General features: G+C 38.1%; 1 protein-coding gene across 1 annotated transcript in view; it reads right to left on the bottom strand.

The window, feature by feature from the left end:
- myo3b (myosin IIIB) overlaps positions 1-22,967 on the bottom strand; it is a 316,747-nt gene that overhangs the window by 276,293 nt on the left and 17,487 nt on the right. Inside the window, exons 3-6 of the mRNA XM_052029302.1 lie at positions 19,307-19,411; positions 18,995-19,094; positions 18,012-18,088; positions 12,338-12,483 (exon numbers count right to left, since the gene is read on the bottom strand). Of these exons, the coding sequence (XP_051885262.1) occupies positions 12,338-12,483; positions 18,012-18,088; positions 18,995-19,094; positions 19,307-19,411 (428 nt within the window). The remainder of the gene's footprint in view (positions 1-12,337; positions 12,484-18,011; positions 18,089-18,994; positions 19,095-19,306; positions 19,412-22,967) is intronic.

The raw sequence follows: 22,967 nt of genomic DNA on the forward strand, positions 1-22,967 counted from the left end.
AGTACAATTTCTATTTTCAGCAGTGATAAGTATATAGCTTTCGTCATTGTGGGTAAAAGTGATTTATTGGGGAGACAAAATGCATGGGGATTCATTAAGTGTATATTTCGTAGCAAAGACCACCACAAAAGCTAAGGTAAACGAGGACGATGTCAAGAAACTGGATGAAACAAAAAAAAAAGTAGCAGTAAGGCTGGTGTCTGAAGGGTTTAGATAGAGTAAGTAAAGATAAACTATTTCCTAAAGTAGTGGTAACTAGAGGATATGGCTTCAATGCTACGTGCAAGTGAACCAGAGGCAAAGATTGAGAACAAACTCTTTTTTTAAAACATTGGTAGCTGGAATTTGAAATGTGTTGCTTAATAGGGTGATGAATACTGTTTCAACAGCAATCTGAATGCAAGTTGAATAAAAATTTGAAAGAGAAAACTACTGAAATAATAACGTTGAAGAATAGACACACACTCAGTGAACCAAATAGCTGCTTCCTGCAATTTTATAAATATGAAATTCTATACATGCAAACAAAAATGCTCTGCTGATATTATTTCCAATGTCTAGTTCAATTATTATAAAAGGTTCAAATCACATTATTTAATGATAATGTTGATTGAGAAATCTTTGACAGTAAAGTGTACTAATCTATGGAATAAAGGAGCAATGAGAAGCACAAAACAAAGTTTCAAGATGTATAATTTTCAAACCCATTTTTAAATTACATGAATATAGACAAATTTTTGTGACCCATTACTCCCAGCACCAAAGGCAATAGCAAAGGTTTGGGATCAGCATATTGTATATCCATCTCTCTCATCTGCACTGCCTCTAAACAAAACTAGTAGAATTGTCAAAAATGGCCCCATCTCATTGATTCAGCTACTTATGCTGCTGGCTTTATCCTATAGGCCACTAACTAGTGGGAAGAATCGTAAGTAGCACATTTACAGGGAAATTATAGGAAGAACAGCAAAGTGAAAAGGGAGAGCTTCAATTATTCCAACAAAGAATGAGATAATAACAATGCAAACAGTGCAACAGCTAAGAAAGGGAGAAATTCCTGTGAAATATATTAAGAATTCTTTTGATCAAAAAAAAATCAGAACACTGGAAGAACTCAGTGGGTTAAGCAGCATCTGTGGAGGCAAAAAAGTGCAAGTCAACATTTTGGGTCGAGATCCTGCATCAGAACAAACAGGGAATATGAAAGATTGCCAGTGTACAGCAGTATGAAGATACAAGATATTTATTTATTAGTCACACGTACATCAAAACGCAGAGTGAAATACGTCTTTTTGCATTACCGAGAATGTGCTGGGGGGCAGCCTGCAAGCGTCGCCACTCTTCCAGTGCCAACATAGCCTGCCCACAGCTCCTAACCTGTACGTCTTTGGAATGTGGGAGGAAACCGGAGCACCTGGAGGAAACCCACGCAGACACACGGGGAGAACATACAAACTCCTTATAGACAGCGACGGGAATTGAACCCAGGTCGCTGGTGCTGTAATAGCATTATGCTAACCGCTACGCTTCTGTGGATAGAGGCTGGCCAGTGATAGGTGGCAGATGGCAAGGGAATGATGGGAAGATGGAATCAGGTGGGAGAGATGAACAAAGGGAGAAGAAAACTAGGTGGACCAGTGAGTGTGTGTAGGAGGAAGGCACCAGGGAAATGGGTTTCCTGAGATTAAAATATTCAATATATGTACCATTGGGTTGTAAGCAACTCAAGTGGAATACAAGATGCTGTTCTTCCAATTGTGTCTGGCCTCTCTGTAGCAAAGGAGAAAGTTAAGAGACAGGTCAGTATAGGAGTGGGAAGGAGAGTTAAAATAATACGCGTCCAAAAGCTCGTGAAGGCTACTCAGACAGAGTTCAGGTGTTCTGCAAAATGATCGCCCAGTCTATGCTTGGTTTCACCAATGTAGAGGAGGCCACTTCACAAGCACCAAATGCAGTAGACTAGGTTGGAAGAGGTGCAGGTGGGGGTTATGTCCTCTGCCTCACCTGGAAGGGCTGTTTATGTCCCTGAATAGCAGTGAGGGGAGAGGTAAGGGACAGCTGTTACACCTCCTTCAGTTGCATGGAAAGTGCCAGGGATGGGGAGGGGGGGGGGAATGGGTCAACTAAGGTGTCCTAAAAAGAGTGATCCCTGCAGAGTGCAGGTGGGGGGGGGGGGGGAAGAGAATGGGGGTTAAGAGGGGAAGACGTGACTGGTGCTGGGATCACATTGGTGCTGCTGGAAACGGCACAGGATAACGTGTTGGACATGGAGGCTGGTGAAGTGAAAGGCAAAGGCCAAGGGAATTTTATTGCTGTTCTGCCTGAGAAAGTGTGTGTGTGTGTGTGTGTGTGTGTGTGGGGGGGGGAGGGAGAAAGAGAAGATGAGAGCAGACATGCAGAAAATGAAGGAAGTATATGTGAAGACTCCATTTACAATGGTGGACAGGTGTAGCACTTTTCAGTGGGGAAGCAATGTGTGCACAATGATCATAAAATACTATTTAGTGCTGATATGGAAATGCACCCATTGTGTTCTTTTCTCTGCCCTCTTGATCCACCCATCAAAGTGGGGTTCTCATTCCACTTTTTCCAATACCACCACCTCCCACCCCCATCTGGTTCCATCTCTCCTCCCTTATCTGTTCCACTTTCCTTACATCAGATTCCAGCATTTGCAGCTTCTTACGCCTCTACTTATCATCTTCCCGCCTCTGTCTCTGCCCCCACCAGGCTCCATCTACCCCCACATCTTTTCTCTCTTTATCTGTTTCTACCTATCATCCACCAGCTATTGTCTCCCAACTACCGCTCCCTCCCCCCACCTGGCTCCATCTGCCTATCGGTTCCCTCCACACCTAATTTCACCTATCGACTTCCAGCCCCTCCCTCACTCCCTTTTATATTGGCCATCTCCCTTCCACACTCTCAGTCCTGATGCAGAATCTCTATCCAAAATGTTGACCATCCCTTTGCCTCAGGATGCTGCCTGACCCACTGAGTTCCTCCAGCAGTTTGCTTTTTTGCTGCAGACTACAGCATCTGCAGTTCCTCGTGTCTAGAAATATTACACTTGATCCCCTCACCCAAATCATCGATACAGATTTCAAATACCTGGGGTCCTTGCAGTGATCACGGTGGCAGCCCACTAGTCACAGTCTCCCAACCTGAAAGTGACCATTTATATGAATATACAGATTAGGAATACGTGCAGGCCACTGGGTTCTTTGAATTTGTTCCGCCACTTAATAATATCACGTTGAATGTAACTCCAACTCCACATTCTCTGCAATAATCTTTAAGAGTCTTCCAAATAGTAGCAGAAATAAACATTTGCCCCTACAAGCACATTCTATCATTCATTAAGATTTTGGCTGCTCTTCTAATTCATCACCATTTTCCAGTACTCTCTCTAGATCCCTTGATTCCCCCTAATGACCAAGTATCTGTCATTGTTTTGAATGACCACAGCAAATGAGTCTCCACAGTCCAGGGTATGGAAATTCCAAATATTTACAACTGCTTGAGTGAAAAGATTTCTCAGCTCTGACCTAACTGGCCTACCCCTTGTTCTCAAATAGAGCCTCCAGGTTCTAGACTTCTCAGATAGAGGAAACATTGCTTACATCCAGCCTGTCAAGCCCTTTACAAACTTTGTATGTTTCGATGAGAACAACCCTCATTCTTCTAAACTGTAGGGAATCCAGATCCCCGGTCAGCTCAAACTCTCCTCATACAGCAAACCCGCTAGCCCTGGAACCAGTCCAGTGAATCTTCACTACAGTCCCTCTACGGCAGGTACATCCCTCCTTGGGTAAAGACACTAAAACTATACACAATATTCTAGATACAGTTTTGCCAAGGCCCTGGATAAAAGTAATAAGATTTCCTTCCTACTGTATTCAAATTCTCTTGTTTGAAGATATAAAGATATACTCTTGTTTAAAGATCAACATACCATTTTCCTTCTTAATTGGTGTTGCACCTGCATGTTTGCCTTCAACAAGTTGTGGATAAGCTCACCTTGGTCCTTTTGAGTACTACCCAATCTCTCACCATTTAGTAAATATTCTGCTTTTCTGTTATGGGCACTGATTGGATAACCTCACATTTTTCCCACATTATATTCTACTGGCCATGTTCTCATCCACTCACTCAGCTTACTCATAGCCCATTGAAGTCTTAACATCCTCTTCTATACCCACAATCCCACCTCTTTTAGCTTCATTGTCAAAGTTGGAAAAAAGACATTTTTCCCCCCCTCAGACAAATCATTAATAATGGATTGTGAAAAACTGGACCCAGCTTAAATAGGCACCCCTCCCTGCCCCTTTTATTTTTGAAAGTGAAGAAAATATATGGTGAACCCATTTCTAGATTCTCCAATAAGAGGGATCATCCTCTCCTCATCCAGCTTGTCAAGCTCACTCAGAATCTTTTCAAATCCTTTCTTGTCCTTATAAACTTGAGCAGATACAAGCCTAACCTGAATTTTTTTTACAAGACAACCCACATATTAGTCTGGTAAACCTTGTATGAACTGTATTAGAATCCTTTGTTAAATATACTCCAGATATGGTCTCACAAATGCCATAAAACTGAAGCATAACCTCCTTATTTTCGCATTTGACCCATCTGCATCCCTTACAACTTGCCAATTAGAAAAAAAAACATCTAAGCCTCTTCCATTTCTTGTTCACCATGCCAATATGTTACCTGACTCTCCATGAGCTTTTATTTTCTGCAATATACTGTACTTTGATGCAGCAACTCATCAGCTGCCTTCTGGAAATCAATAGAGTTGATACGCCAGTTCACCTTTACCCATAGCAATATATTACATCTTCGATAATTTGGTCACACAAGAGAGACTACAGTTGCTGGAAATCTGGAGCAGCATACACAAAATGCTGGAGGAATTCAGCAGGTCAAGCAACATCTATGGATGGAAATGAACAGTCGATGTTGGAAATAATTTGGTGAAACTTGATTTCTCTTTCACCAAACCATTTTCCCTGCATAATTCTTTAAGTTAAATGGTCTACTGTTTCCTGCTTTCTATCTCATTACCTTTTTGAATAAAGGAGTTACATTCACAGTTTTCCCTTTGTGGAGGGTATAAACACCAACATCCGCTGTTTAGTGCCTTCCTGACTTCCGCAATGCAATATGCAGGCTGATAAATCAGAAACGTGTTCATCAATGAAAAGGATCTTGCTACCAGTTTTAAACCACTAAAGGCTAAGTGTGGTTCTGCCTCTTAAAACTGAAGCCTCCTTGCATCCTTCTCCCTACTCACAATCCCACCTTAGTTTCAGAAGGGTGCAGATCCTCGGGCCCTGTTTCTGGATCTCCCTGACATCCTCTGCAAGGTCTATCCAGTGGATTTTAAATGTTTCTGATGATTAGGCACTTACACAGTTGAAATAGATTTAAGTAATTAACAATTTTTAAAAATAAAATTTAAGAGCAATTTTAACTGATGTGAAAACATTAATATGAATTAGTTAAAAAAAACAATCCACTTACTTTTTTCATCACAGTCACCACATTCAAATGAAAGAGACCATGTTACAAATATGAGAGGTCAAATATGAGGGATTTGTGGCTCCTTAGATAAGTGGATTTAGTGCAGAGACCAGCAGTCGAGCTACAGGGCACATAAGCCGGTATTCAACCTCCAGCACTTTCCTAACTTTCACAATGCATTATGCAGGTTTAGAAGTCAGAAACATGTTGAACAGTGAAGAGGATGCTACTGGCAATTCTATCCCAAACCACTGAAGGCTAACTGTGGTTCAGCCTATTAAAATTTAAGCCTTCCATTTACCAACTCATTGACTGAAGGAAATAGTTGTTCTCTCTAGCACAATCTCACTAGTATCAGTTTTCTTTTAAACATCTCCACTGTAATCAAAAGCTTTTCTCTCCTGTCCTCACAGCTAAGCTATTTCGTTTTCATTCTGTATCTTCATGGCTTTAGCCTCGTTTCTAAACTGGATAGGTGTAGCCTGGCCATAAAAGAGTCCCAGAATTCTTCTGGTGCCTTGCCAACGTTCTTTAGTCAAACATCACCATCAGGAGTAGCTAAACATGTTTTCTTTCTTCAAGAGAAAAAAAGCATTAACAGGAGATCTTATTTTGCTCTGACACCCTAAAGAGCAAAGAGGGCCTTTGGTATGTCCCTACAATTTCCTCTTTTCCAAATAACATTGACAATTTAAAAACATATAATGCTTTTGTGACATTAAACTTAGTTTGTTTTCTTCATATTAAGTCAGAATCGAAATAAAGTTAGTTGCCGTAGCAATTTGAAGTCTTAGTTAGTAAGCAAATAGAGATTAAATTCAACAATCTTAAGGAACTTAAATCATAATGACAAAGTGGATCACTATCATAACATACATGACCAAGTGTTGCCTCATTCAATTTGTGGCAGTCACGGGACTGGTTGGATAACTTTTAAAGGAGCTGGTGGGCATTCAAAATCTTAAAAGAAAGATTTCAATATAACAATTGATTTGACCAGGAGACCAGCTCCCAGATACACTTAGAAACAGTGTCACAGGATCCAAGCCATTTGGCCAAGGGGTAATGAGCTTGAAACCTATCCTCAAGGCAGCAATAACATTTCACCTTTGCCAATTTTTACTAAAATATGCAACTAAATGTCACTGTGAAGATCTTATTCTACACCTAACTGTTAAGTAGATGAAAACACAGTTGGTTTGTGTTAACTTGGTACAGTGTAGTATTTATCTGGACCCCTATTCTCCTTGTGTTATTCAGTCCTATCTAACCTGAATATTATTTATTGTCAGAAATTTCAGTGCACAATGCCACAGAAACTCAACTATACTTTTTTTATTAAAATGTATAAACACATCAATATTGTGTTGTTTAATGGCAAAAATACTATAATTTTGTGTATCTTCGCCTTACATTTTCTCATCCTAAGTTATCAGCATTAATGAAGAAGTAACACACATGTAATGGTAAATTCCAGCTGTAACCAAACAGCCTACGGTCAAACTAATTTGTACTCGGGCAACAGCATCTATTTTTTCCTACTGACTAAATGATTAAAGTAATTTGCTTCTTGAAGATGTGATGTAAAAGTCATTTACTAGGTTATAGAGAGCAGTTTGAATAGAATCAGTGGAAAAAGTCAAACTGGTCAAAACTCTGAACCGCTAATTCCAAAGATAATGAATTTTAAATAACTGCAAATGTATTGACCCACATAATAAGAACAAAAAGTTGAAAACTTGCCCATCAATGAACTTTGTGCCAAATTATACTTTTCCTCAGGTCATGCATCTCATTGTCTTTCCGGTTTCATAACTCTACTATATATCCTTTTAACAACATCAAGCACAACCACATGCCAACCTCTCACTAATCAGCAAGACAATACACTTAACTCATTCAGATAAACAGCTATAAATTTACATTAACTCAGACTTGTAAGGATGTAATACCTATTGACAGTGGACCACAGAAACATTTCACAAGAGATTTTGGTAATAACTTAGTACTTAATTTACATGAACAACATTGACCATAAATTAGATTATATACCAGCATGGTTTTACTCCATGACTAAATAGAGAATGAAAAATCAGGAACTTCCAGCAAGCTCAGAGTCAGTAATTTTTATTCCCGGTACCTTTGAGCATCTGCTGTGTTTCACACAAAAGTTCCCTAGACCAGTGCAATCATGTCAATGTTATACATCTGAATAACACTTTCAGAATTTTCATTTCACATTCGCTTGCCACAAGCCATCTGCTTTCAACCCAACTATTGGATTTGAAGGGGACCTCACCTAATAGGTCTCAACCCAGTACTAGGAATCCAAATAAGTTGTCACCTTTAAAGTTACGTGCTTACTAATGCTCCTTTGAACCCCCTACCACCATGAGCCCCCAGAAAGTATCAAGCCCTACCCACATCCTAACTCTTGGGAGCACTTGAACCCAAGCCTGACCCTGAACTCTCCAACCTAACGACCAGAGATTACAAGCATACCTCCACATCAATAATCGTGGACAATCAACCTTCACTGCCCCATAAACACCCCTCCTTCCCCCCAGCACTGTGATCACTAGGTTTCTCTCGTCACCAAATCCCATAACCTGCCATGGTCTCCAACATATCCACCATCATTTGTGCGCTCTGTGGAAGACTACTAGCAAAGTCCTTGTCTTGTCGCAGGCTGATTAGTAGCATCTACACTTGGGACATTATTAATTTTCCAAATGGTGCAGCCTCACCACATGAAAACCTTTTTAAACATACCTCTGCATGTGCCAGGATTTTTCTCAGCCCATACATCATGATTTCTTGCACAGAGGATATGGGTAAATATTTTGTTTAATATACAAGGTTAGACAATACTACAGATACAGTAATATTTGTGAAGTAGACAGCTTAATGTTAAGCTATACAAGACTTAATGAAAGAATCTGTGAGGTATTAAAAGCAAACATTTAAATTGGTTGTGAAAAAGATTCCAATATTTCACTCAAGTGACAGTATTTTCATTAGAGGCAAAATTCTTAAAGATTTTGGATTTAATGATCTTCAAATTCAAATACAGTGGCCATAACAACAAAAATTTGTATTTCCATTGCATCTTCATCAAAGTGATTCACAGCAGTACTGTTGAACAAAATCTGGCCTAGCCACAAAGAGGAGATGGCAAAAGCCTGGTCAAACAAGGGGGGGTTTTTAAGGAGCATCTTAAACAAGCAAAGACATAAGAAAGCAGAGAGATTAAAGGAGGGAAATTCCAGAGTTTGAGGTTTTAGTAGATGAAGGCCATTTGGGAGATACTAAGGGGCTAAGATTGGAAGAATACGGATATCTTAACAGGTTGAAGGTCTGGAGGAGACTGCAGAGATAGAGGAGGGGGGGAAGGTAAGCCATAAAAGAATTTATATCAACATCAGATATTTCCCTGACAAGATGATAATATGCACAGATTTCACCAAAAGTTCAATGTCGATGGCTTTAAGTTGCAGATGCCTGAATATCGTTTATGTAACAGTGCAAATTACACTTCTGTCAATTAAATCAATTATAGGCAACGTGGCACGTCAGCAAATGGATAAAGATTGTTAGTTTTCAGAGAGGCTGCAAAAAGCATTAATGGAATCTAGTTCTGGAACACTATTCCAGGCTTTATCAGCCTACTCATTTTGTACCAGAACATCCAAAGACTACAACAGCATTTACCAATACAAGCTCAGCCCTTTTCTGAAACAATAAATATTGAGACTACTTATGTTCAACAGGAATCCAATGAAAATATACCATGAATGCGGCTTTAGAAAACAAAATTATACCAAAAACAAATTTGTGCCCCTCTACTTTTCTTACATTAAAATAATCAGAAATTGATTAATATTTTGATTTCAGGTTCTGGACAAGAAAATGTTGTAAACAATATTAGCATAGCATATAGAATGCTACATATGTTGGTTAAATGCCACGTCATAAAATGCAGTTCTTCATGCACAATACTGAATACCTCTACATGAGGCAAAATTTTACTGGCGTATTTTGTAACAGTTATAAGCATTTTATAACAGTTACATTTCTAGAATGAAGTTAGCTTCAAAGACCAATAGTATTTCTATCACATACATAAATGAAACCTTTAAAGAATTTCACCAAGTATATTTCACCAGTGCCATAAGCTTCTCTTATTTGTTTTGTTTTTAATTTAAATAAATATTCAAAGCATTGTAAACAGATGCTTGAAGAGGTCAAAGTATGTAAACCCCAAATTACCAACTATGGACAGACCACCATCCTTTCATAATTCAGCCCCTTCTGTTGGGGATCTGAAAATATATTTCAGACAGATGAATGTTAACAGAATCAATTTCATGGTTCAGTGTTTTCTCAGTATGATTTATCTCCAACTGCAGGTATTGGAGGTCCCTATTCAGGAGATTTATGAGTACCGTCCAAGAATCCATTTTAATAAAGCACATGGAGAAACAACACGTTACTGTCTGGACCAAAAATGGATATCTAGTTTCTGTTTATACAACAAAATCTAAATTGATTTTTCTTAACTTATTAGCTTGATTCAAAAAACAGATTAACTTAAAAGCTTTTAATATCTTTATCCATTCCTCAACCATCCTTTGATTTAGACAAAACAAAATTTGAGTGAACATTCAATGAAATATCGATGAACATACATTTAAAATTAGTTTCTTTCACAATGTTCTGTCATATTTGCTCTTAGAACAGTTTTTGAAGTAATTTGGATTTCAACTATTTGACATCATTTTGTCAATAACTGCAAATCTGTATTCCCTTCTCCAACTATAATTCTTATGCTCTATTTTACACAAGTATAGAAGAAACAAGATAAAGTACCACAGAATATCATTTTTCTCACACCATGTCATGTTCATTTCTAGGTTCCGGGTACGGTGGATGGAGATAACATTGTAATGCACAGATACAGCCACGCAGTCAAAATAAGAATCAGAGCTAATCAGAAATGCAAATTGTAACCAAAAGGACCACCGATAATAACTCTATGATGGTGGTGATTAAGGTCAAGTCTTGTATTATTGCAGCTTTTAAATTCTCATCAGCAATAAATAGCTACAAGGAGAAAGAAAAGGCAATGAAGAACAAATTATTTGCAATGTGCAATGATTTGGTTTTTGGCAAGAAGCAATCCTCGACAGTTCAGTTTTTCATGCCTTATCAATCATCCACCCATTAGAAAGGGATGCAAAATTAGTTGCTACTTAGTTGCCCAATTGTCAATCACCTCATATTATGTGTGTAGTGAAAATTCATGCATTAATTGAAGTCGGTCAATGATGGAAACAAACTAATCTCTAGTTCTAGAGATCACTTCTCTAAAACCTTATTCCCTTCATTGCCTATATTGTCTGCAATATTTCTCAGTAGAAAATAGTAATACACTCCAAAATTTAAAAATTTGATAAACAACTGGATCAAAAACTGAAATCCACATAATTTGATTGTTTTGCCATTTACAATTCAGACAGTGGAATGTCTGTGCATGCAATACAAGCTTGTAAAGCAAGCTAAAGTTCAAAAGAGAATAAATATAAAAATGAATTCTTATTCAATATCAAATCTAGAGTAACTGCTTTTAGAGACTGTTTTCATTCAGTGATGTATTTGCACTCTTAATTTTTTTCTTTAAGTATAACAGTTTTATTCTGCATGGAATATACATACTTAAAGCATCGACTGACTAGACAATGCTCACAAAACCTTGAGCAAAATACTTCAACATTATGTGTCATATTATCTACAGGTATTTCACTTTAACTATATAAAACATTTAATGAACCTGTCCATTTTTCAGATCCAGTTAATTAATTAAATACTTTTCACCATTATAAGATTTTCCATTCATTTTTGTAAACCGTCTTTTTCTATTAATTTTTTGGCTCATTAATTCCTCCCCTCTTCGTTCCATTTGATTGTCAATGCTGCCACCTGGACCATGTTTCTTTTCTCAGACAAAGGATAGTGGGGGGCTGGACTAGCTGCAGTCTGGACCACAGACTGACAGACTACTCAGGGATAAAAAGCTTTACATCTATGGCAATATAACTGATCATATAGCTTTTGTTCTTTTTGGAACTGTACCATAACACTATTGCAAAGTACTGTAACAGGGTCACCAAAGCTTCTAAAACTGCACACTTGGAAAATTTACAATAGCACAAGTCACAGATTCACCAAATAGGAAGTACAGGGGCCGCTGGGTTATGAATGACCTGACTTACAGAAATCTGACTTTATGCAAATTCTCCAATCCATTTTTATTTTTCAAGCTAGTAATAATAATAATATTAATGTTTCATGGTATTCGTTCGTGATAAATAAATGGTAGTTTAATTATGGGTAGTATTAGGGTGATTATTCAATGAAATGAAATTATAGCAAGTGTACATAGAGCAATATGATATGGGTTACTATAGAAAACAGATGTTTCTGACAGAGAAATTTGACTTACGAACAGTTTTCAGGAATGGAACCCTTATGTAACCCTGGGCCTGCCTGTATGTTATTAGGAAAGTTATTGTGTAACTCAATGTCATTTGTCAAAAAAAAGCTAATGACTCCATATATAGAATGAAAATATTTGAATATATAAATGTTTTCCTGCAAATATTTCCCAGATCTTCACATTAAACAATTATTCAGATCGATAACTTCCTTATATTTCAAAGTTACAAGACATTTTCATTCTTTTATACAAAGGATTGTTATAATCTGTAATCGTGAACTAGAACTAAGCTAAGAGAGCCATCTAGTGACATACCTTGGAATCTTAAAGAGTGCTTTCACAGGATGCAGATCAGACAAAGGTGGCTCGCCATCACCAAGTTCAATTGCTGTGATGCCTAAAGACCATATGTCGCATCGGGTATCATACGAGTAGTCAAACTGTTGTTCACAAGCAATGACCTATCAATTAATAATATATTAAACCACCAATTTATTCATAATTGCACTGGTAGCTACACTTGCATTTATTTTGTTCTTCATCAATTATGTGAAGGAAGCAAAATCAAACTGGTATTATAATTGCCTGGCACAGGTCATTGTCATTTATCTACAGCATAACATTAATTATTATGCTGTCAAATACCACATATGCAAATTATAAAAAATGATTAGCATTCATTCTTTGTCAAACACATAAGTCCTTGCAGCATATAATAATTACTGCCATGAGCTATAATATCTTTTCATATTGTAAAATTATACTTCAAAATACTTTAAACTGCAACTATATAGTTATTAGTGATATTTATTAATGATATTTATTCCTAAGTATATTTTAAGGCATCTCATGGTTTTGCTCACATTCATACAAACCAGCCTTGGTCTTTCTTTTAAAACTGGGAATCAAATATATAAATATCGTCCTCAGCTTTTTTTAATCTTTTACATTCAATTCTCCAAAGTTCATTTCCCAGTCTTTTGTTGATAGAAGATGAGTAGGATCATGAGATTTGCCCTGATATATAAAATTATTATAGCCAAATGAGGAATTTGCAGTTCTTTTTAACATGAAGTCTTGTCAATGGTTAATTCCACTGTACTAGATCAACAATAACAATCCAGTATTTTTGAAGATATAGTTGTAACATCATGAATTAAGCCATCATATGCCATCATTCATCTTATTTAAAAGAGAAAGCAACAAACTGCCCAATTTACTTGTTTAAAATTAATACCTACAAGCTTCCAGTTTAGATAACCAAATGATACAGCACTTCACAATATCTAACAAAAGCATTTTTTATTGGCAGCTAAAGCGAATAAATCTATACAAGTTGTATATTTTGTTGTGATGTTGTACAAAGAAAGAGTGAATGAGAGGTGCGGCTGCAAGGAGAATGCAACGGTACAATGCCAGAGACCAATAAGACAGCACACCATCAAAATCTGCATGCAGCGATAGCAACAGTACACTAGGATCATACCCATTAGTGCTTTCCAGCAGTAAAACACTGGCCTTGCTTGAGTTGAGAGTCAGTGGAAGGGGATCTGATTTGCCTTGGTATGGTGGATCCTCATGCCACCAGAGATACATTTTGAACTGGAAATTCTAGAACCCAGCAACCATGTGGAAGAGGAGGTGAGCAGAAAGAGGGTAAAAGGGATTTGTTTCTTATGTGCATCTTGCATATTTTAAAAAAAAGAATTGTTATAGTTGGTTTGTTTTCATGTAAACATGTCAAACAGCATGTTTTATACCTTTCTGAGAGCAGAGCCAAAGTAAAAAGTTGTGGAGCAAGTGGTAATGGATAGACAGTTTTTTTGAGCTTATATTCTATTTAGTGAGAGGAATTCCACAAATGGGAAAATCTTGATTTGAGTAATGATCTTGAGGTTCAACTGCTCTTCCTATGTATTATTTTATGCAAGAAAACTGAAGTTGGTATCATCATACCACAACTACCATTCATTTTTTATTCCACTGTTTTGTCCTTATTGGTTCGTATGGATGGTGAAAGCTAGCAGTCTTCTGACGCTTCAACCTTCTTGGTGTTCCTAGGCTAATAGTCAAATCTGTAACAAATTAAATACATTCCTTCCCACCTCCATGCTCAATTATTTCAAACTGTCCTTAACATAAATCAAATTAAAATTCAAAATCCAGTGAACAAACAAAACGGTTTAAAACAAGTGAATACATGAACTGATTAACAAAGTTAGATTCTGTTTATCTGATATATCATAAGCTGATTTAAATGACAAGGTGATATACACATGACATTCAGTGGACATGAAAACGCAAGCTTGAAAGATAAGGTTAACATGAAATCTGAAGACTGATAATCAAGTATTCAACTAGGATCTATTTCTCAGATTCAAGTCAGTTACTGACATAGTTATAATGAATAAAAATTATTAATTCACAATTAAGTGGGATAGACTGATGTTCTAGCCCTGACAGTTGAGGAAACTTTGGCTTTATTTCCATGCCTTCCCCTCCTTGACAAATAGCTTACTTAAATAGTAGTAAATGAGAACAACAAAATAACAAATTTCATGACATATGTCAGTGATAATAAACCTGATTCAGAATACTAAAATTTCATACTGGCCATCAAATAAACATAGAAAAGTCTCTGACTAATCAGAATTAATTCAAACAGATATCTGACTTGAGTTAAACTAAACTAAAATTCAGTTCTTGACCTTGCACTGAGCATCAGCCCCAAAATAAATGCAAAGAATTACAAAAAAATGCATTGATTGCATTTGGTTCAGCTGAGTTATCATTTAATTGTACATTATTGTATGAAGTTAATGGTGCAAAACTTGAAGTCAAAAGTTCACAGACATTTAAAATAGATTTGGAGGAAAAGAGGATAATATTTGGGAAATGTCAGTGAGCAAACAGATACTGCTGACCATAAGGCAAGGAATTACAGGGCTAGTAACCACTGGGAAATGCGCAAAAGTTCCATGTGGAATTGCGGGCAAATTATAACATCAATGCCACCAAGTTCAGAATTCCCACATGAATGCTGAAATCCAGAACTTGCTGGCTTCTTTTTATTGGCCTGACTGTGCTTAGAATTGAGAGCAGAATAAAAATTCATTGCAATTATCCAGTATTACCACTGATTTCTATTGTGAGGAAAGGTTGTGATGGATCTCAGAAATGATTGAGTAAGTGACAATTTTTGGAATTAATTGTGTTTACTTAAGTATTTAACTAGTTTCATATTTTTCTTATCTTTTCAATTATTTTTTCCCCAGATGCTTTATTTGATTTTTCTATAACTTTTTAAAGTTTCTGAATGTGTGGCTTAGCAGGCTGTCAATTTTTTTTGTTCCAGCCGTTTTATGGGCAGACTTTGTACTGACTCATGCCCCCATACACATGTTAACAGCATTACATCAGACATCTTCCACTTATAGGGCACCTCCATTTAACATCAGGCAAATAGCTTCTGGTGCATCATAAAGTTCTGTGCTTGATTTCCTTTCCTTCATCGCATTCATTATCCACAACCATTTGTACTTGCATACAACATTTAGTCCCAAGGCATCTCACAAGGGTGTAACCAAACAACATTTACCATCGTCATTTAAGGAGATAATGCAGATGAGCAAAAGCTAGTCAAATAGAGATAGCAGCAAAGGAAAATCTTAGAAGAGAAATAAGACAGAGACTTAGACAAGAAATTCCAAAATGTAGGTCTTTGGAAAGTGTGAGCATAGCCTTTCGCAGAGGAGCATTCAACTAAGATTGAGGGAGAACAGACCAGAATTGAGGGAGTAGAGATATCCCAAAGAGTTGCATGGCTTGATGAAACTATAAATAAAGGGCAGTGTGAGCTCATGGAAAGGAAGAATTGGATTTATATTGTCTCTTACACATCCCTTTCACGATGTCATGGTTCATAATCGAAGAAATGCCTCTGACGTATAGTCACTGCTTTAACGAAGGGATAGCACCCAGTTTGACACATCAAGCTCTCACAAACAGCAGTGCGATAAGAACTATATAATCTATATTAGAAAGTTGATAGGGAGTTAAACATTAGCCAGGACAGAGTAATTCCATTCATCCTCCTTGAAGTAGCTCCTTAGAATCTTATGTTTTCTCGAAAGAGCAGATCAGTCGATGATTTCTCATTCTCAACCAAAAGACATCACCTCCAGTTGAGTAGCATTCCTTCATATTGCATTGGAGTGTCAACCTAGATTCTTATACTCAAGTCACTGCAAAGGAATTTGAACCTGGAACCTTCTGAGAGAAATGAGTGGAATACTAAGTAAGTGACAGCTGGTACTTCGGATCATTTCACTTCAAGAGCAAAAAGATCTTGACATTACAACAGCAAATGTGCTTCAGAAGAAGACATCACATAAATGCAAGTAAAAACAGAAAATGATGGAAAAACTCAACAGGTTAGGCAGCGTCTGTGGAAAGAGAAACAGTTATTGTTTCAAGTTGTAGACCCTTCATCACAACTGGGAAAGAGGGAAAACAAGTTAGTCTGGACAACAGAGAAGGTGGAGGAGGGCAATGGGTGGAACAAAAGGAATGTCTGAAGTAGGGTGAAATAATATAACCATTAAGTGGGCAGTTAAGCTTCTTGATTAAGCTCCCTGCTGAGTGTTCCCAGAATTTTCTATTTTTATTTCAGATTTCCAGCATCTGCAAACTTTTTGATTTACATGAATACAAGGCCTTCTTTATTTTCCCTTCAAAGGAAACAGCATAGGATTTAACAAGACAGTTTTTTCCTTAATTTTCCAGGAGCTTAACAACACAGGCAGTGCTAGTATTTGTTGCCCATCTTTAAAGCACACTTGAACTGAGTGGCTTGCTAAACCATTTCAGAGGACACTTAGGAGTCAAACACAATGGTGGAGCCACAGTTACAAATTGGCCAAACCAATAAGAATGGCAGGTTTCCACCCCTGAGGGGCATCAATAAACCAGATGGGTTTTTAGGTTAATCTGGTAGTTTTGTGGCCATCATCACGAAAGGCTTGGTTTTTTTTTGTTAATTCCAGATAATTAACCAAATTTAAATTCCACAGCTGCCTTAGTGGATTTTAAATCCAGTATCTGCATTTGTAAACCAGATTATTAATCTGGTAATTTAGCCACTATGCCACCATCATAGTTGGAAGCCACCAACATAGTATTTTTGCATTTTTTTTCTCTCCTGTCCACAGAAATAGTGGACAATTCTCTCCTTAAACCAAAAGGTACTGACAACAATGTCATCTTCAAGATGAAACAATCTTAACTCCAAGCAAAGATCAAACTGAATGACCCTGGTCTCAATGGCTCCACACAGAATCAGCTATGTTTGTTTTTAAAAAAGTAGGTTTGAAAATGTGTCAGATTAAAAGTAACATATTTCATAATGCAGATTCAATTAAGTTTTTCTTTCTACATTTGTTCCAGGCTAGAAATAAGAGCATCTTTATCCCGTTTATTGTCATCATTCACATTCACAAATTAAATGCCCATATGACCAATGTCTACAGCATGGAGCAACATTGAATTGACTCTCTCAGGCAAAACAAAACAGGCTGGACGGTAGCATAGCGGTTAGCGCGACACTATTACAGCGCCGGCGATTGGGCTTCGATTCCCGTCACTGTCTGTAAGGAGTTTGTACGTTCTCCCGTGTCTGCGTGGGTTTCCTCCGGGTGCTCCGGTTTCCTCCCACATTGCAAAGACGTACAGGGACGTACAGGGAGGTTAACTTGGGTTTAAAATGAGCGGCGCAGACTCGTTGGGCCGGAAGGGCCTGTTACCACGCTGTAAATAAAAAACTTTTAAAACATTTTTTTTAAATTTAAAATAGCAGTCTCTTTCAATTGACAATGCAGGTAATAAACAGGACTGGATGTTACAGCTGAAAACGCTATCCCAAGCCAAATCCCACAAAATTCAGAAATGTATTAATGTAACTAAACAATATAAGAGTTAAAATCCAACCCACCTCAGGTGCCATCCAAAAGGGTGTACCCACAGAAGTGTTTCGACGTAATCTTGCATTTGTAAGCTTAGCTGAAACACCTATTAAACAAAAGTGAAAAAATGAATATTTTGCACAAAATTAAGCAATACATAGCAAATCAGTGGTAGTGTTATACACTTTTCAAATGTTTGTTGCTGATTTGCAATCCCACGATTGGTATATATTTAAACACATCCTTCCATTTAAGGATTTCAATAGCTCTTGATAAACCTCATGATAGCAAAGTATTTTACCAGGAAAAACAAAAGAGACTGGCACAGACTAGCATACCACACAAGCTGAACATAGAGCTGCAATGATGATGGTTGTCATGGAGAAATCTCAGACTCACAGCAGGACATATAGAGGTGAACAGCTTTGTGTGTCTATTACCTTAAATTAGTAAAAGCAGTTACTACCAATTCTCCAAGGCATTTTTGATCTATATTTTTCCATTCTTATTAATTTACCTTCAGGAAATCAGCAATTAAATGGAACAGTTATATTTGGTGCCAAGTCCATTTTCCTTTCCGTGCAGAGGGAGTAGTATTGCCTTAGGCTATTTAGTCATTTAACAGAGAACCAGCATTCCCTCTGAGAAACAAAAAAAATCAAGTACTACACTGTAAAATAACCAAATCCAATATGAAATAGTTTGTTCTAATTTTATCAGAAAGCCTTCTAATACCTTCAAGTAAATAAAACACTTTTAGCACCATCGTATGAGGGTTGATTTATTCAACATTTTAAGAACAATCAGTTTTTCCAAAATCCTTGAGCCGACAGGCTACAGCTAACAGTTCCTTGGGTAGTCCATCTGTTAAATTCAATCCTCTGACACAAAAAGCAAAATATACTTTGCCTGTGGCGCCACAGTAAAGCTTGCGCTGTCTAAGGCAGCAATAAATTGCAGCCTTTGGCTAAACTGCAAACTTCAGAGAAAATAAATGGGAAATAGAAATTACCAAAGTCAACCAGCTTGATTCCTCCTTCTATTGTCAAGAGTATGTTGTTGCCCTTGACATCACGATGAATAATCCTGTTGTTGTGTAAATGCTGAAGGCCCTACAGAAAATACAAATAGATCAAATGGATGTATACAAAACAATTATCCTTTGTTAAGTAACTTTAAGCCAATCTGCATATGCATTAATGAAATGTTTAGTAGTGTACTAAACTAGCAATATGCTCCAGTCACAACCACTATCTCAAATATTATGCTATAGGAATATGTACATAAGCGAGAACAGATAGTCTCTTTGTCACTTAGTTCTTACCAAAAGTGCCCCATACAAAATGTATGAGATTAGTGCTTCATCCATGCATTGGCCATGCTTGAGCAGATTAGTGACAAGCTCAGTGACAGAACCTCCATTGCACAGCTGTGGAAGAAATGTCAGAAATAAAGATTTCATTTTCAAAACTTTCATCCCATTTTTTTTGAAAAAAATACTTTCATTTATGCAGAACTTTTTACTTCCCTTTGGAAGATATCCTATAATTTTTGACGGGCAAAAGGTACTTTTGAAGTTTAATCACTGGCAAGATTCAGGACACTCAACAGTCAATTTGCACACAGCAGATTCTCACATGCAGCATGATAAAAAGAAACTGATTTTGGTATCAGGTAATGCTGATTGATGAATAAATATTGGCCAGAAAACAGGGCAAGTTCTCTGCTTTTTTTTAACCATAGAATCTTTAACATCTACAAGAGAGGAGAAAAGGGCCCAGTTTAATATTGCATCCAAGAGATTGCATCTCCAAAAGTACAGCATTCCCTCAGTACTGCATTGAAGTGCTGACCTAGATTTCTATGCTAAATTTCTGGAGTGAGACATAAACTGTTCTGACCTGAAATGCTACCAACCGAGTCATAACTGACAAAATAGCAAAATTGCATAAAATTATTTATTTTCACAGTTATTTCATTTCCTTTAACAAACTTGAAGAATGTACAAATATTCAAATGACACTTCAAAAGTTTGCAGAGATTGTGCAACTTTGTTATGTACATTGATGAACGCAGGATGCATTCTCAAGGAGAGCACTAATGGAATCAAAGCTAAAGGGAGCCATTATAGCATTCTATATGAAGAGATATGCATTACTGATAGTGTTGCTGTGTTGGAAACCTGATGTAAATCCAGTAATAAATTATCCCATGGCTTGGCTGCCTATGAAGCTAGTACTTAGGTGAGTGGGGGGGGGGGGGGGGGGGGGGAGGATGGGCAAAGGGGGAAAGGGGTCAGGTGGTGTGGCCATTCATCGAGATCTACACCTCACAGCTGCATACTGGCTGGAGCGGAGCTCATTACTAGGGACTAGCAGCACCTCCTTCACGTGTTGACGGAGTGCTTGGATCCTACAATCTCTCTCATCACTATTCATTGGATGCAATAAAAGCTGCTGTCTCCCACTCACTTTGTTCATTTGCACACAGTCTCCCCAGCAATCACTGCTGAGCTTGTTATCTTTAAAAAAAATCTCTGGGACGGGTACATCTGTGAATCCAAAGAGAGGAGATTGAAATTTCCATCACATTCAAAAGTGAGACCATATGATTCAGGCAGTCTGTCAACACACAGATCATGTACTGCCATTCCCAAGCAATCGCACAATGTTCAATTCCATTCACAACTCCTCAGCAAATGGAACAATCCATGCCTCAATGCAGCATGGCTTGGACAAAATTCAAACATGGGCTGATAAGTGGCAACTAACATTAATGCCCCAAAAATGCCAGACAACGAACACTTCCAATTAGAGAGAGCCTAACCATCTACCCTTGATATTCAATAGCAATACTTCATCAATATCCTTGAGGTCACCAATGACCAGAAACTCAACCAGAACAGCCACAGAAAAAAATGCGACAATAGAGATAGGTCAGAGACTGGTCAAAAATTCACCCCCTGACACCCCAAGGCCTTAACATCACCTACTAGGCACAAGTCAGCAACGTGATAGAATACTCTCCACTTGCCTGGATGAGTGCAGCTCCAACAACTCTCATGTACCTCACTTGATTGGCACTCTGTTGACCACCCGACATTCACTCCACCACAAGTGGACCATATACTATTTACGAAATGCTCTGCAGTTACCCATGAGGAGGTGCAAATGGGAACAGCAGTCTTGGCTTGCACTTGCAGAGTGAATGGGAGGTATTACATAGTGCAGACACCCAATATGCATCTGATTTTCACAATATATAGGAAACTGCACCATGAGTGACTGCACCAATAGAGTGTTCATAATTAAAAGAGCTATGAGTAAATTCTATTTTAACTGGAAACAGTGTTGGTGACCCTGGACAGAGGGAAGGTTCAGGATTATGAAAAAAAAACAGGTATTGAACCCCTTGAACTTGCACAGAAGTTTGCAGCCGGTAGGGGAAAAGCTGCTGAGCTGATTGAGGAGTGGGCCACAAAATGAACAGTCCTCTTGAAAACCAAGAGGGAAAGAAATTACATAAAACATAGAAAACCTACAGCACAATACAGACCCTATGGCCCACAAAATTGTGCCGAACATGTCCCGACCTTAGAAATTACTAGGCTTACCCATAGCCCTCTATTTTTCTAAGCTCCATGTACCTATTCAAAAGTCTCTTAAAAGATCCTATCATATCCGCCTCCACCACCTTTGCCGGCAGCCCATTCCACGCACTCACCACTCTGAGTAAAAAAAACTTACCCCTGACATCTCCTCTGTACCTACTCCCCAGCACCTTAAACCTGTGCCCTCTTGTGGCAACCATTTCAGCTCTGGGAAAAAGCCTCTGACTATCCACACAATCAATGCCTCTTATCATCTTGTACACCTCTATCAGGTCACCACTCATCCTCTGTCGCTCCAAGGAGAAAAGGCTGAGTTCACTCAACCTGTTTTCAAAAGGCATGCTCCCCAATCTAGGCAACATCCTTGTAAATCTCTGGTGCACCCTTTCTATGGCCTCCACATCCTTCCTGTAGTGAGGTGACCAGAACTGAGCACAGTACTCCAAGTGGGGTCTGACCAGGGTCCTATATAGCTGCAACATTACCTCTCGACTCCTAAATTCAATTTCACGATTGATGAGGGACAATACACTGTATGCCTTCTTAACCACTGAGACAACCTGTGCAGCTGCTTTGAGTGTCCTATGGACTCGGACCCCAAGATCCCTCTGATCCTCCACACTGCCAAGAGTCTTACCATTAATACTATATTCTGCCATCATATTTGACCTACCAAAATGAACCACTTCACACCTATTATTACAAGGTTGATGGTGACATCACATTGAAGGGAAGTGCTAGAAATGGCAATGGATGTTCCATAGAATGTAGAAAAAGGGTAATTGGCATGGACAAGAAGATGCCTTTCATAGTTCTGCAATAAGATCAGAAGGCAGGCACTGGGACTGGGAACTCCAGTAACCATAATGAAAGAAATCTTCGATTGAGACAAAAAAGGAAAGTTAATAGAAGCACAAGTTCAGCACATCACGGAAACCAGCCACCCCTCCATGGACTCTGTCTATACTTCTTGCTGCCTCGGTAAAGCAGCCAACGTAATCAAAGACCCCACCCACTCAGGGCATTCTCTTCTCCCATCTCCCATCGGGCAGAAGATACAAAAGCCTAAAAGCACGTACCACCAGGCTCAAGGACAGCTTCTATCCCGCTGTTATAAGACTATTGAACAGTTCCCCAAGTACAATAAGATGGACTCTTGACCTCACAATCTACCTCATTATGACCTTGCACCTTATTGTCGACTTGTACTGCACTTTCTCTGTAGCTGTGACACTTTACTCTGCATCTTGTATTGTTTTACCTTGTACTACCTCAATGCACTGTGTAATGAATTGATTTGTATGAACAGTATGCAAGACAAGTTTTTCACTGTACCTCGGTACAAGTGACAATAATAGACCAATTCCAATATGGA

The sequence above is a fragment of the Pristis pectinata genome, chromosome 1 (genome assembly GCF_009764475.1).
Source record: "Pristis pectinata isolate sPriPec2 chromosome 1, sPriPec2.1.pri, whole genome shotgun sequence".
Classification (NCBI taxonomy): domain Eukaryota; kingdom Metazoa; phylum Chordata; class Chondrichthyes; order Rhinopristiformes; family Pristidae; genus Pristis; species Pristis pectinata.